At 37.3% G+C, this 14,850-nt stretch overlaps 1 protein-coding gene across 5 annotated transcripts in view; it reads right to left on the bottom strand.

The window, feature by feature from the left end:
• The window catches only part of cep152 (centrosomal protein 152), a 28,870-nt gene that overhangs the window by 2,443 nt on the left and 11,577 nt on the right, over positions 1 to 14,850 (bottom strand). For 4 of the 5 annotated variants that reach the window (XR_010545175.2, XM_065292127.2, XM_065292126.2 and 1 more), the window contains 14 exons: positions 13,125 to 13,216; positions 12,881 to 13,044; positions 11,355 to 11,568; positions 11,158 to 11,271; positions 9,201 to 9,331; positions 8,535 to 8,663; positions 8,323 to 8,458; positions 7,156 to 7,341; positions 6,758 to 7,030; positions 6,547 to 6,678; positions 1,853 to 2,193; positions 1,490 to 1,685; positions 1,218 to 1,281; positions 967 to 1,137 (listed from right to left, as the gene is read on the bottom strand). Coding sequence is in view for 4 of the 5 variants with exons in the window: in XM_065292127.2 (XP_065148199.1) it covers positions 967 to 1,137; positions 1,218 to 1,281; positions 1,490 to 1,685; positions 1,853 to 2,193; positions 6,547 to 6,678; positions 6,758 to 7,030; positions 7,156 to 7,341; positions 8,323 to 8,458; positions 8,535 to 8,663; positions 9,201 to 9,331; positions 11,158 to 11,271; positions 11,355 to 11,568; positions 12,881 to 13,044; positions 13,125 to 13,216 (2,343 nt within the window). In the remaining variant the exon portion in view is untranslated. The remainder of the gene's footprint in view (positions 1 to 966; positions 1,138 to 1,217; positions 1,282 to 1,489; positions 1,686 to 1,852; positions 2,194 to 6,546; positions 6,679 to 6,757; positions 7,031 to 7,155; positions 7,342 to 8,322; positions 8,459 to 8,534; positions 8,664 to 9,200; positions 9,332 to 11,157; positions 11,272 to 11,354; positions 11,569 to 12,880; positions 13,045 to 13,124; positions 13,217 to 14,850) is intronic. The other variant, XM_073813311.1, reaches the window with a different exon arrangement.

The following is a 14,850-nucleotide window of genomic DNA, read 5'->3' on the forward strand; positions in this document are numbered from 1 at the left end:
ACTATTAATCGCAACTAATCGTTTGCAAAATAGAAATTTTTGTTTACATCATATATGCGTGTGTGTACAGTGTATAATAATTATGTATAAAAACACACACACACACACATGCATGTATATATTTAAGAAATATTTACATGTGTATATACATTTTTATATTTATATATCATTTATATTAAACATAAATACTAGTGCTGGGCAAAAATTAATTGCGATTAATCGCATACAAAATAAAAGTGATTTTTTGCATCATTTATGAGTTTGTGCGGTTTGTAATTATTATGTATAAATAAACACACATTCATGTATGTATTTAAGAAAACATTTACATGTGTATATATATATATATTTTTAATATTTTTATATATTCGATATGATATATACATGAAAGAAAAAAATTATATATATATATATATATATAATTCGCGATTAATCTTTGCCCAGCACTACAGTTAAAATACAAGTAATTTTTTTTCTTAATATTATACATTTATGTGTGTATTTATATATACATATTTTTATACACAGTGCACACACATATATATGATGTAAACAAAAACTTTTATTCTGCAAACGATTAGTTGTGATTAATCATTATGCAGCCCTACAAAAATATTACATTTTAAATGTATAAGCGTGGATGATATTAATATTGAAATTTTATCAGGGTTGGAGCTAAAATCTGCAGGACATCTGCACTCCAGGACCAACGTTGCCTACCCCTGGTCTAAAGTACGGTTCATTTTTATACGTATAGTGTGTAAGAGGCTAAATACCCAGGGCTTAAGTGTTTTTTAGCGTGTTGCTTGGTTATACTACGTGTTTGATAGGGTGTCCTGAGTGGTTTAATGTTTTTTTACTAACCAGGGGTAAAAGAAAACAACAGTGTTGATCCCTATATAGTATGTTTTGTTCCAACTTCATTGTATATGGTATTTTTGACTAAAGATTAAATATATGGAGCACCTTTTATCTTCTGCACAGTGCTTTTGTGCTCTCGCATGGTCTTTTGGAGCTGCCGGCAGGCCTTTTCTAGATGCCTCTGGAGCTCTTGACTCTTTTTCTGGAGCTTGGCCAGAGACTCGGCACATTCAGCGCTGGTGCACGCTCCTTGTTTCCTCTGAGCCATCAACCCTGCTGTGAGAGGAGGAAGCGTGAGAAAATTCCAGAGAGATTCCTGAAAAGTGAGTGGTATGCGTCAACGTTGTAGGTCTTACTGATTTCTGCTTCATGGCGCTCTTCGGTTTCCTTCAGCACACATCTGAGCTTATCTTCACTGCTCTAGAACAATAAAAACATTTCTTATGTGAATGGAGAGTGATAAATATAAAGACGGTAGACGTGGAAAACCATGGAATGCTATGGGTGTGGCTGTATGTTGCTTTATTTATAGGTTTATAATAACTTAAACTTGTTTGAGTAATTTAAACAAGGCGAGTTGTAAATCACGAGTTTTTGGGGCTTGGCAAACTATAGTATAGAGACACACCTTCTTCCATTCCTGCCTGGCCTGGTTGACTGTTCGACTGAGTGTTTCCTTGCATATCTGCCATAATCTGGATCTGATGGTTCCTGTGACACTGCTAGGCATCTGTTCAACGCTCCTCCTCTCTACTCCCTCCCGCAACACGTCCTTTAGATCAGCGAGCATCTCCTCCTGCACCCGCTGTGTCTCCTCCTGCAGTCTGCATTACAAATAATCATGAAAAAACCTACAGGAGTCATTTGGATTTCTTTAATGTTGGATGTACGTGCTTTGCTGTGTTGAGCCACGTAAGAAGATAACTAATGCCATTTTAATATAAAATTATTTGTGTACATCTGGGATGAGTAAAGTAACCCTTTTAATAACCTGATCTCCTGCTGGCTCCTCCACTCCTGTTCCTTCACCCTGAGGGTCTCCTGCAGCTCTGTGTTTCTCTCCTGTAGTTTGTGTTTGTGCTCTCTCTGAAGCTCCGCCCTGAGGCGGGACACCTCCTCGTGCTTGTCCCTCATCCAAACGTCTCGGGCAGCCGCCAGCTCTGATTTAATGACGGCAGTCTGCTCCTGGCCCGAACCCTCCTTTCGAGTACTGACGGCATGCAACTCCTCCAGAAGCTCAGCGTTTCTCCTGTTACACTCCTCCAGCTCGCTGCATTTGATACGGAGCGTCTCCTGCCACCTGTCCTCCACCGTCTTCACAGCTGAAAAAATCTGAAATATTATGAGAAAACTTGGATGGTCAATAAATAATTTTATATTTACTACCAGTAATAGTAATAATAATAATAATACTTCAAATAAACACAAGAGAATGCAGTGATTCTTCCTTTTAGAGTAAAATTATTTGTTTTTAGCAAAGGTAGAAAAGTTGTCACTGAGACGGTACCATTAAAAAAAGGTCCTAATATGTATCATTAAGGTACAGATATGTACCTGTGAGGTACTAATATTCACTTTTTAGGTACAAATGGGTACGTTTTAAAAGGGTACCGGCCCAGTGACAACTTTTCTACCTTTTCTTCTGAGAGTGTATAGCAATGCTAATAACAGCAAAATACCTAAAAAACATTAATTTACCTTAAATAAAAACTAAACACAACTGCACCAGGTCTGTCTATAATCAAGTTACATAAAAAACAGCAATATATGTACAAAAGGTGAGTAACAAACTACCTTAACTGTTGAAACTGCTAGAAAATTCTTATTGATGTTTTTGTACCTAACAACTTAAAGGTGCATTGTGTAACTTTTAGGGAGGATCTCTTGACAGAAATGCAATATAATGTACATAACTATATTATCAGTGGTTTATAAAGTCCTCACGTAATGAACTGCATTGTTTTTATTATCTTAGTATGAGCCGTTTTTATCTTCATACAGTGCGGGTTCCCTTACATGAAAGTTGCCGTCATGTTTTAACAGTAGCCCTAAACAAACAAACTGTTTATAGGGCACGTTTCGTCCCTCCCTGGTCTCAGACGACGACATGATTGTCCTGTGGCGGCTACCATATGAGTTTTAAAATTGAGGGGTTAGCATACGGCTAAAAAAACAATCTAACAATATAGTAACAACATATTACTTTTTAAAAATGTTTAATGTACACATAAAATTGATGACTTAAGATAGAGATATAGTTCTGTTTTCACACATACGTCATCAGAATAGTATGCATGCTTTGTACATGCTCCGCCGGATTTTTGTAACCATGCATACTTGTGTAGTATGTAGCCCAGGAGGAGGAGATGCATTGCATTTTGTCTCAATGCAAATGCGTTGAACATATGTTTACACGTACGAGGCAAATAAAATATGCTTTGCGAGGTTCTGTGTTCGACAGTGTGCGTATGTTGGCATTCACGTAAAAAAACTACTCCGGGCTTTAGATTGAATGAATAAGAAAAAAGCAACCAATAAGAGCCCTGAATTAAAGGGATAGTTCGGCCAAAAATGATATTAAACCCATGATTTACTCACCCCCAAGCTGTCCGAGTTGCATATGTCCATCGTTTTTCAGACAAACACATTTTCGGATATTTTAGAAAATATTTTAGATCTTTCTGTTGATTAAATGTAATGTTACGGGGTCCACGACCTTCAAGTCCAAAAAAAGTGCGTCCATCCTTCACAAATTAAATCCAAACGGCTCCAGGATGACAAACAAAGGTCTTCTGAGGGTAATCCACGCGGTGTTGTTGTAGAAATATCCATATTTAAAACTTTATTAACGAAAATAAATACCTTCCGGTAGCGCCGCCATCTTAGACTCCTCTGTATTCAGGAGAGAGTATTAGCGTAGTGTACGCACTTTTCTTAGTGACGTATGACAAATTCGGAGGGCGGGGGCACAGAGCAGCAGCAGAGTAGCCTCCGTAGGCTGCGTAAGCTCTCATCCTGAATGCAGACGCGACTAAGATGGCGGATATTTTTGGTCTAAAAACTAGACTTATTTTCTTGGGTCATTTTGCTCATCAAGAAAAAGCATCTTCATTTAAGATTTTTTAGATATTTTTACTGACAACAGGGTTTATACAGAAATCCTTAAGTTAAATTTACTAATTTTTACTACCTTTTTTACTACCTTCAGAATATTTTTTAAAACCATCACGACACTGAATTGCAAGTGTTAATCAGCGACTTTTCTATTATTTACACAGATTTTGACATATATAACATACAAAAAAAGAATTAAAGTGAAAAAATTCTTCTGACTGAAATATTTTTCAGGCCAAGTCATATTCCTTTACCTAACACTTTATGTAGGCGAGACCAATAGCATTTTAAGGGGAGATTTTTTTTTGCCATAAATTCCACATTGAAGTCTCATGTGGCATATATATAGCTGTAGTTTGCAGGGCATTTCAGATTAAGGCGAAACAGCTAAATAACTCACTATATAAAAAGAAAACATGAATATCACCACCTTTAATGATTGTTTTATTAATTATTTATTAATTGTAAATGTATTTATTTTAGCATTTACTAATAATTTTTTAATCAAAGTTGAAACTGTTAACATTAGTGAATGCACCATGAACCACCGTCAATTACTGTAATGACATAAACAAGAATTAATTAATGCTTATATACTTGCAATATATTTTTCATTGTTTGTTTGTTATATAATGCATTTACTAATGTGAACAAATACAACTTTTTAATATCATATTATTCAGTAAACATAAACAAATAATCCAGGGTCTGTTCTGTTCACACAACAGTTAACAGTCACAGCTCTAATACAGTAACGTTATGTATGAATATAAACCCTGAACGAGTAACTCGAGTCAAACTCGTGTAGAATTCGCACAGGATGTCTGTAACCATAGTGAATGTTATTAATTGAATGACTGTACCTTTATAAACAAATTATTATGTGACAATAGAGGCAGCGCTGATGTGCTATTTTATGCGCAATGTTTCTGCTGTTTACTTTCTCCTAAGACCTAAATGGTCGTGTTTATATGAGGTTGTTTGCAAAGACGGGATTTTTGAGGCATATGTGTTATTTAAGGCCAATAAAGCGGCAAAAATACGTACAACACATGCTCAATGAGAATCGAATGCGCGGCTTGCATGCTCTTTTGACACAGAAACTGCGGACGCACTGTTGTTTGTGTTTGAATGGCTTAAAATCACCTGTTTTTAAACTGCTGTGCTTAAATATATGTACAAATGTTACGTTTTTGTGACCACACACAAATGCAACTGCAAGAACCGACAGGTGGATGACATCAAAGTCCCGCGAGAGCATTTCGGAAGCAGTCTCCTCTTATGATTCCTCGTCAATCGCTCTCACTGGATTTGGATGTCATCATCTGCCTCTTGGTTCTTGTGGATCCACATGAAGTTTACCCACGAGTTAAACAAACCCGTTGTACCAGACACTGGCTATATCAGCATAGCATGTAAAAGCGTGCCGCGGATGATCAGTAACGTGAGAAATCATTTACCCCCAAAATACCGGACCCCTTACGTTAGTCATACTGTGCAAAGACACGCAATTACCTGTTTGGTTTTCTTATCCCACGAACTGAAAGGCTTGCCAATCTTCATTATTTCGCTAAGCCAAGTCAATCGTCTTTTACACCTTTATCGATCTTCAAAACATCGGAGCCTTCCTGCATTATAAGTTTGACCATGCTAGCTGAAAAAGTTTTACCTCAGCTTAACGTGATACAGTCAGAAAACCCGGAGTGGATCCGGTCCGTAGTGATTACAGAACGCTTACAGCGGAGAGAGGAACGTGATTTGGCTCCACTTCAGGCTTTGATCACATCCCAGAGACGAAAGATCTTTGATTATTTGCCCAGATATGCAGGTGATTTGAACTAATTTCCAGGCATCATAACATTACAAAAGGCAATCGAAAATTTACTACCTCGTCAGATGACGCTTACTACTTTTTACTACTTTTTACTGGCCTTAATTTGGCATAATTTAATTTACTACCTTTTACTACTTTTTACAACCCCGCGGAAACCCTGGACAAAAATACTAAGAATTTTTTTTCTTAAAAATATTTTTTTTTGCAGTCTAAAACCTGATTTCTGCGAATTGTGCACTGAAGATGCTCAAATATAATAGAATTGTGATTTTGAATTCTTATTGAACATAATTCCCAATTTATTGGTGTTACATTTTTGTTATTACACAAAACTAATGTGTTTATTACTATTATAAAATGTGTAAAAACATAAATAAACAATAAAAAAGGAAACAATTTACAATAAGGTTGTATTAGTAAACATTAGTAAATGCATTAACTAACATGAACAAACAATGAGCAATATAGTTTTTCTGCATTTATTAATTCTTGTTAATGCTAGATAATGTCAATACAATTGTTCAGTGATAGTTCATGTTGGCTAATGCATTAACCCTATAAAGATCTTTAAAAAGGTTTGTGACCCTAAATGTTTGAAAGGTAGTGTATATAAACTTGCAATACAGCTAACTTTTTATCAATTATAAACTTTGTAAGTTTGACAAATGTTGGCTGCATTACAATAGCCATGAATACGTGTTCATAGCTACATTTCCTGTTGTACTACAACACAATACCTGTTCTTGAACCTGTTTCTGTTGTAGCCTCTCCCAGTCATCTTTCTCCGTTTGCAAGCTGCTTTTATATTCTGGGAGGGAGGTCAAGTCCTGGAGCCATCTAGTGCGAGCCCGCGATATCGCACCTTCAACCTAGTAGGAAACATTTTATTAAATCTCTCATCTGAAAACACTGTTATAGAGGTCTGTGTTAACAGCACGCTGGAGATACCTGGAGCGATAATTCATCTGTGTGTTTCTGCTGTAGTTCTCTCTGAACGTTTCTTACGGCCTCCTCCACTAATTTGGCTTGGATGACCACAGCCTCCTGCTGCAGGGTCTCTCTCTGAGCATTGAGTCTGATCTCCAACTCCTCCAATGAAACCGTTTGACCTGCGCTCTCCAGACAGCTGGTCTGAAACGCTCCCTCACAGGTGTCGGTCTGCCTTATCTTCGTAATCTCTTCCTCTGCATTCAGTAGCCTCTGAGCCCACGACTTCTCCAACTGACACAGAGACATAAATAAAAAATATAAAAAGGTTTTGACCTACATCTGCACTACAGCACACAACGGTGATGTTTTATGAGATTTGGCAAGGACATCAATAACAGTGACCCGTCATCAATTACCGTCTCCTGCTCGCGCTGCCAGTTCTGCCTGGCACTTTCCAGCTGCTCTTTGACCCGCAGCTCAATTTCGGCCTGCGTTTCTGTCTTCCACTGGGATTTGAGTCGAGCCACGTCCTTCTGATGCTGGGACTCCAGATCAGATCGCAGTCTCTCCAGAGCACAGTCACTCTCCTCTTTTTTCTTCAGCTATCAAACGATTTAATAACAACATATTAACTCTTAGAATAAAGTCTGGTTCGATTTGCAACTCATTCTAGCAAAAAATGCCCATGTAGACAGGTAGGCACTGTTTGACTAACGTTAAAAAATGTGATTGATCATTTAACATGATTTTTACAGGCAGTTGCATCTAAAATCTGAGAGCAAAGTGAGATTTACAATTGAAGAAATTGGTTCCTAAACGCAATAAATCCATTTTGACTAATTTGGGTAAAAATGTGTTTTCTATACCAAGAAAGTGACAAGATGAAAACCACTATTTTCTGTTACAAACTTTCACATAGCATCTTTAGGTTATAATAGCATAAAAAATTCAAATCCATAATTTGATTTTCAAAGATTTATTATAAAAACTGAAGATTTTTTAGGCAAAGTGCAATAAATCCATTACAAGTTTTTTTTTCTCCAAAATGCTATAAATCTATTGAATCAATATATAAATGTGCATTCATCTTTGCCATGTTATATTCATTTAGTTGACTAGTGGTATACACTGATTAAAAAAAATAAACATTAATGTCATTAATCATAACTCTAACTTTGTCATAATAAGAACACTGTCATTGCTGCTGTCATCCTTGGGACGTCGTCGCTGAACTTTTTTGACAGCGATCAGTTGTAAAATGTTTTGTTCCTGCTCGAGGAAAACTAGGATTCTGTGTTTATTTAAAGTGGCGCCAATATTGTTTACAATGCGTGGAATGATGTGCTGTGATTGGTTAAGCAAATTTATAGCATGCTGCAGAGAAGGAGGACTGGCGTTTATCGCGGTTTGAAAAAAGGGAGAAAAGATGACAGAATAACACGACTGGTATCGGATTTTGCATAAAATGATACAATACTGATTTTGGCGGTAACTATTTTTTTTGCCGTTTATCACGTTTTGGAACCAAACTCTTCAATAGTCCCCAAAAAAGCCAACCAATCAGAAACAGAAGCATACAGTACCTCATCATCTCTCAATCGTCTCTCTTCTTCAAGCCTGCTCTTGAGATTTTCTTCCAGTTTGTCCTTCTCTTTACACACTGAAATGTAGCACTCCTGCACGGCTAACATTTCCTGACTGAGGTCGGCCAGTTTTGACCTGTGGATAGAAATAGCTCTAGTCATTGTTTATAAAGGAAATAATTATCTTTTTTTGTTAGGGTGAGGTGTAGTACTCTAGCTGTTGAATGTGTTGCTGATGCTGGCTGATAAGCTGCTCCACGTGAGCCGAGTGCTCTTCTGAGAGCTCCGCCCGAACACGATTCACGACGTCATCTCTATACTGCTGCTGAGTCCTTTCATACCTGTGCATAATTTGGGACATGAGTATAAACTTCAATTATTAGACAAGAACAAGTGTTTGTTTGCAAGTTACCAAAGTAGGTAACCTTGCTGCTAGTAACCATTAACCAATAATTGCAGCATTCAGCTTATTGCAGCAATCTATTTCCTTCGTATTGTAGCTACGGACACATTTACATTTACGCATTTGGCAGACGCTTTTATCTAAAGCGACTTACAGTGCATTACAAGCTATACACTTTTACATTTTACATAAATTTTTTTTTTTGGCAATTTTGCCTTTATTTGACAGTGTGTAAGGAGAGGACAGGAAAGTACAGGGAGGAGAGAGGGGTATGGGATCGGCAATTGACCACGAGCCGGGAATCGAACTTGGGTCGCCGAAAGTGCGAAAGGATCACATGTCAGAGCGCTGCGCACTACACCATCGGCTCCGACAAGCTATAGACTTTTATCAGTATGTGTGTTCCCTGGGTTCAAATCCATGACCTTATGCGCTGTTAACGCCACATTTAAGCTTGCATCGCTTTGTTCCTCACCTCTCTGCCGCCTCTTGTTTCTCCTGGTCCAGCTCCTGGATCATCTCTCTCATCTTGGTGCAGAGCTCAGAATTAGCAGCTTTTACCTTCTCCTCGCTCTGTTTCAGCTCCTGGTTTCTCCTCTCCAGAGCCTATAGTTCACACACATCTTCTTACTAGTGAAGTGGGCCATTACATTATAAAAGAAGACTACAAACTTAAAGGCGGGGTGCATGATCTCTGAAAGCCAATTGACATTTGAAATCACCTAAAACAAACACGCCCCTATCACAATAGTATCTGGACCTTCTTTTGATAGACCCGCCCCACACATACGCAACCCAGGCAACGATGTCGGTTAGTAGACACACCCCTTACTGCTTATTGGCTACAAGTGTGTTTTGGTAGTCGGCCCGACTCCCTTTTCCAAAATTTTTTTTTTTTTTTAAATCATGCACCCCACCTTTAAAGGGATAGTAAATTAAAAATCTGTCATCATTTACTCACCCTCAAGTTGTTACAAACATGAATAAATTTCTTTGTTCTGTTGAAAACGAAGGAAGATATTTTGAGCAATGTATGTAATCAAACAGTTTTGGAGCACCATTGACTTCCATAACATTTTTATTTCCTACTATGGAAGTCAATGGTGCCCCTGTTCCATGTTTTGTGTTGAGCAGAAAAAAAGACATTTATAAAGGTTTGTAACAACTTGAGGGTGAGAAAATTATGACAGACTTTTCATTTTAAGGTGTATTAACTGGCACTGTCCCGTGCCCGGGACCCCTGAGTTTACTTTAACATTTAACATGAAAAATATGAATCTATCACGACAAACTATATATGGTATTGTAAAAAAGGTCTTAGAATGTAGTTTTCATATTTCAAAACCTTTTAGCAGTAATAATAATGCAGTGACTGTAATTTATTAATTTGTGACAAGGGTATGCAGCAAACCAACACAAACCTCTTTTTTTATAATTGTATGTATAAAATAATACTATGATGTTGCATTATTTTTATTTATTACAATAAGTTTAAACTGCTATAATATTTTTTTCTTATTTAATATTTTCAGCTCCAGACACTTCCGTAAAAAACTTTAAAGTGTCTTCTTTAAAACAAGACCAAAATTAGGCTTCTAGACCAAAAAATGCAAAAACCAATCAGAGTTGGAGCTGGCAGCAGACTGACAGCTGGAGGGGAGGGGTTAACATGTCTTCTGTCCAAACCAAACGTGCCGCACAAGCCCTGAAAAGGGAAGCCAAAACGTCTCGATCGTCCCCCAGTGACTGGTCCCAGTATAGGTCATAAACCCCGCCTCCCCATGTTATTCAATAGGACTTGAGACCAACTAAAAAAATTTATTACACTTCAATTATCTTTTTTCCAAAGCTGGTTTCTGTCGCTTACTGTAGTTTTTATCACGCTGATGTAAATTCAAATGTTTGTTTTTAAAATAAGTTTGTTTTTAGTTAGTTATTTAATGATTTAAAAACGGTGGTGTGGCGTCATGATTGACAGCTGTAATATCGTGTGATATGCGCATTCTGCGAGAGCGAGTGCGGGGTCTTGATTTTGCGGCTTTACTTCCTGCTCACTACTGCGCAATGCATGACTGGTCCCGAAAACGCTACTGCGCAGACTCAAGACCCAAGATGTCAGCGCCATATCGGGACACTGGCGGCTTCACTTTTCACCAAATGGAAGAAAGCGAACGGGCGTCGTCCATTTTTTTTTACAGTCTATGGTACAAACCGTCAAACTGATGTTGTCAGAAAAGGAATGCAAACCCGTAAGGAAGTACATTTTCAGATTTTGATCAAAGATTACGAAGACAAGTCTTTTTGTAGATTGACTTCACTACAAATTTGTAAGCTTTGATTTCATGTGGACTTTAGTGAGCTGTTCATAAAGTTTGGTAATGATGCTACATGAGATAATTTAAAAATAAGATCGAACAAAAACCAAATCTGACCTCTACTCTGTCCTGCAAACGCTGGCGTTCCTCCTGCAGTTTAATGAGTTCTTTCTGAGGGCCGACAGCCATGTTAGACGTTTCCAGGTGTTTCTCCAAGCTGCTCTCCCTTACCTGCAGCATGAGTATAAGCACAGAGTATAAGAACTAGATTTTACTAAGCAAGCTAAACAAACAGGGAGTGCAATAAGTTTAACCTTGGAGTCTCTTGCAGTCTTCTCAGCCTGCTCTAGCTGCGTCTGCAAGTGCTCTACTTTGGTCTGGGAGCTCCGCAGTTCCTCCTGAAGCTCGGAGATCTTCAAACGTTTGGTTTTGAGGTGACTCAGGCAGCGCTGTAACTCGCTCTTCAGCTCTCGTACCACATCATCCTTCGGCAGTCCAGAATCTCCTATGTCTGCTATGCGAGGCGTACTGGAGAACAAAGTGTGATTATCGTTTTATGACTGTTAGGCATTGTTAACACCTTGTGATGCGATTGACCAACACTGAAAACAATATTAATACGAGTGGACAATAGAGACACACTCCCATTCACACCTGGTGGTTTAATCCAACCCAAAACGGTTTGTTCCTGATTACTTCGAGGGGATGGTCCCTCTGCTTTCATTAAAACGTAAGCAATGACAGGTAAAGTTGACGCACACTAATATTATGTCAGCAACGGCTGCTTGTCTTGTTAGTAAACATGTAGCACAACGTTTAGGGCCGAAGGAAAAACATTATAGTTGATACATCACACATTAGATCAATAGGTGGTCTTTTGTGGCTGCTCGAACACATTCGACTAGTGATAGGACAATATAATGCAGAGGCCGACATTTGGACTTTTTTTATTATCGGCATCGGTCAATAAATGTATTTTAATCGGCCAGTTAATAATCTTACTTAAACTTTATGTTTTTAATAAAAAAGACACTCAGTGTCACTCAATGTGAAGCCAAAATCTGACAGACAGTAAAATGACCAATCATTATTCACTTTTTAACATAACAAAAACACGCTATTCATGCATAGTTGGACACTTAAACATTTTGAGTTTACTCGCTTCATTGGTGCGTGAAAGCCGCGCGTAAAATAATTTTGGTCATTCGGGACATTCACGCGAAAATTCGCGTCATGGGAGGGGCTTCTGTGATCCGCTCGGTTCTTGTAATCACGTCACTACTAGAGCAAGCTTCTGATTGGTTAACACGACGCGGTTTTCCGCCAAAGTTCAGAATTTTTAACTTGCGCGTTTCCCGCGGCAACGCTTAATTTGCGTCATTTGTGCGAACTAGCCCCGTGAATCGTGTGGATTCGCGTAAACCCCTCATTCGCGCCGCGAGACCTTCAGACGTGTGTGAACACGTCTTAACATTGAAATCATTCGCGCTAGACCCTATATTCGCGTTTGGTGTGAACGCAGCATTGGTCTAGTTAGTTATTGTTGATTTTTTGTCTTTTGACCCCCCCATGGGCTTTTTCAGTTGAATAAACCCCTTTTTTGAGTTCAACATCTACCAGCACTTGGGTCCCGTTCCTTCGTGAATCATGATACATCTGTATTAACGTCGTCCACTTGTGATCCGATCAGCCAAAAAGCATCTTAATACCAGGTGTAAACAGGGCCTTACTTTAGTTTATATAATTTAGGATTCAAACCCTGCTTAGCAAACCTTGCATGCAAATTATCCCTCATCATCCGTTAAGAACTGCATGTCTTGTTTAAAAGAGATAACGTTACCTGTGTATTCGTCCATTTCTCCACTTGGACTTCTTGATCCCCAGATCGATGCAGGACTCGGACAGCTGGATCTCAAAGTCTCCATTAGATTCAACAGTAAAAGCTCCATGTTTAACGGCAGACTCGTACAGATTAATCTGCTCCTTTAACTCAGTCAGCTCTTCCTGTTAAGAGAAAAGTAGCTTTAATTCTGACTGTAATGGGCTGCTTAAGTCACGAAGCACAAAGAAAAGGGTTTCCCAACCTGCAGAGCTTTGTTGATGTCTTCACTTATAGCTCGGGCAGACAGGGCCTGCTGTAGTTTCATCTGTAACTGACTCATCTCTTGCACAGAGCCTAAAGAGAATAAAGATGCTTATGAATATTTAAACAATGTCTTTGAAAGCATTTCATTACATATACAGGCATACTCTAATGTTCACAAGTATTTCCTTTCTAGTCCCTGCAGACCATTTATTAAAACCAAGTTGCAAAATCGACCAATCATTATGGTTACATTATCAGATTAATTTATACATAACATATAATTGCCCACGTTTACATATAATAGCAGCCTATGCACTACACTGCAAAAATGACTTTCTTACTTAGTATTTTTGTCTAGTCTAGTTTTTGGACAAAAAATATATAATTTAAGTGAATGTGTGCTTAAAACAAGCAAAAATATCTGCCAATGGGGTGAGAAAATTTTTCTTTGAATTGAAAAGTGTTTAAGAAAAAAGTAAACTTATTTCAAGATATTTTTCTCACCACATTAGCAGATATTTTTGCTTTCTTTAAGCACAAATACACTTAAATTGTATAATGATTGTCTAAAAATTAGACATATTTTTTAGTTCATTTTTCTCATCAAGATTTAAGAAGTTTTAGTTTGAGATATTTCTACTGAAAACATGACAAAAATACTAAGTAAGAAAGTCGTTTTTGCAGTGTATATAGCATTTAAGCCCACTCCGGCCAATGTCTCTGTGTTGCGAGACATTTTTACTCCTTTGTAACCCTGGACCTGGTCATACGGGTAATTTTGAAATATAGTTGAACAAATACACTGCAAAAAAACTGATTTTCAAGAAAAAAAAAATCTTAGTATTTTTGTCTTGTTTTTAGTAAAAAATATCTTAAAATTCTTAAATTAAGATGCATTTTCTTGATGAGCAAAACGACCCAAGAAAATAAGTCTAGTTTTTAGACCAAAAATATAAATGTAGGTGATTTTGTGCATAAAACAAGCAAAAAAAATCTGCCAATGGGGTAAGCCAAAAAATCTTGAACATTTTTCTTAAACACTAAATTCAAGAAAAAATTTGCTTACCCCATTGGCAGATTTTTTTGCTTGTTTTATGCACAAAATCACTTAAATGTGAAATGTTGGGCATAAAAACTAGACTTATTTTTTTGGGTCGTTTTGCTCATCAAGAAAAAGCATCTTTATTTAAGATTTTTTAGATATTTTTACTGAAAACAAGACAAAAATACTAAGAAAACTTTTTCTTGAAAATCATATTTTGAAGTGCAAGCTTTTCATTGATGTATGGTTTGTGAGGATAGGACAATATTTGGCCGAGATACAACTATTCGAAAATCTGGAATCTGTGAAAAAAATTTGAAATATTGAGAAAATCGCCAAAATGAAGTCCTTAGCAACACATTTTACTGATGATTTTTATATTTTTACTGTAGAAAATGTATATAAAAAAATCTTCATGGATCATGATTTACATTTAATATCCTAATGATTTTTGGCATTAAAAAAAATGTTGACTCATAAAATGTATTGTTGGCTTTTACTACATATATACCCGTGTGACTTATGATGGTCCAGGGTCACATTATACAGATGAATATGTACTAAAGGCATTAAACAGTAGAGTAACAACTATACTTTGTTTAGCAAAACGTAATTAAACAAAATTGCAGCTGTTTTTGGCGTAAAAAATTTGAATAACACCTCAAAGGAATAGAATATGGCC

Source organism: Paramisgurnus dabryanus, chromosome 23 (genome assembly GCF_030506205.2).
Source record: "Paramisgurnus dabryanus chromosome 23, PD_genome_1.1, whole genome shotgun sequence".
NCBI lineage: Eukaryota > Metazoa > Chordata > Actinopteri > Cypriniformes > Cobitidae > Paramisgurnus > Paramisgurnus dabryanus.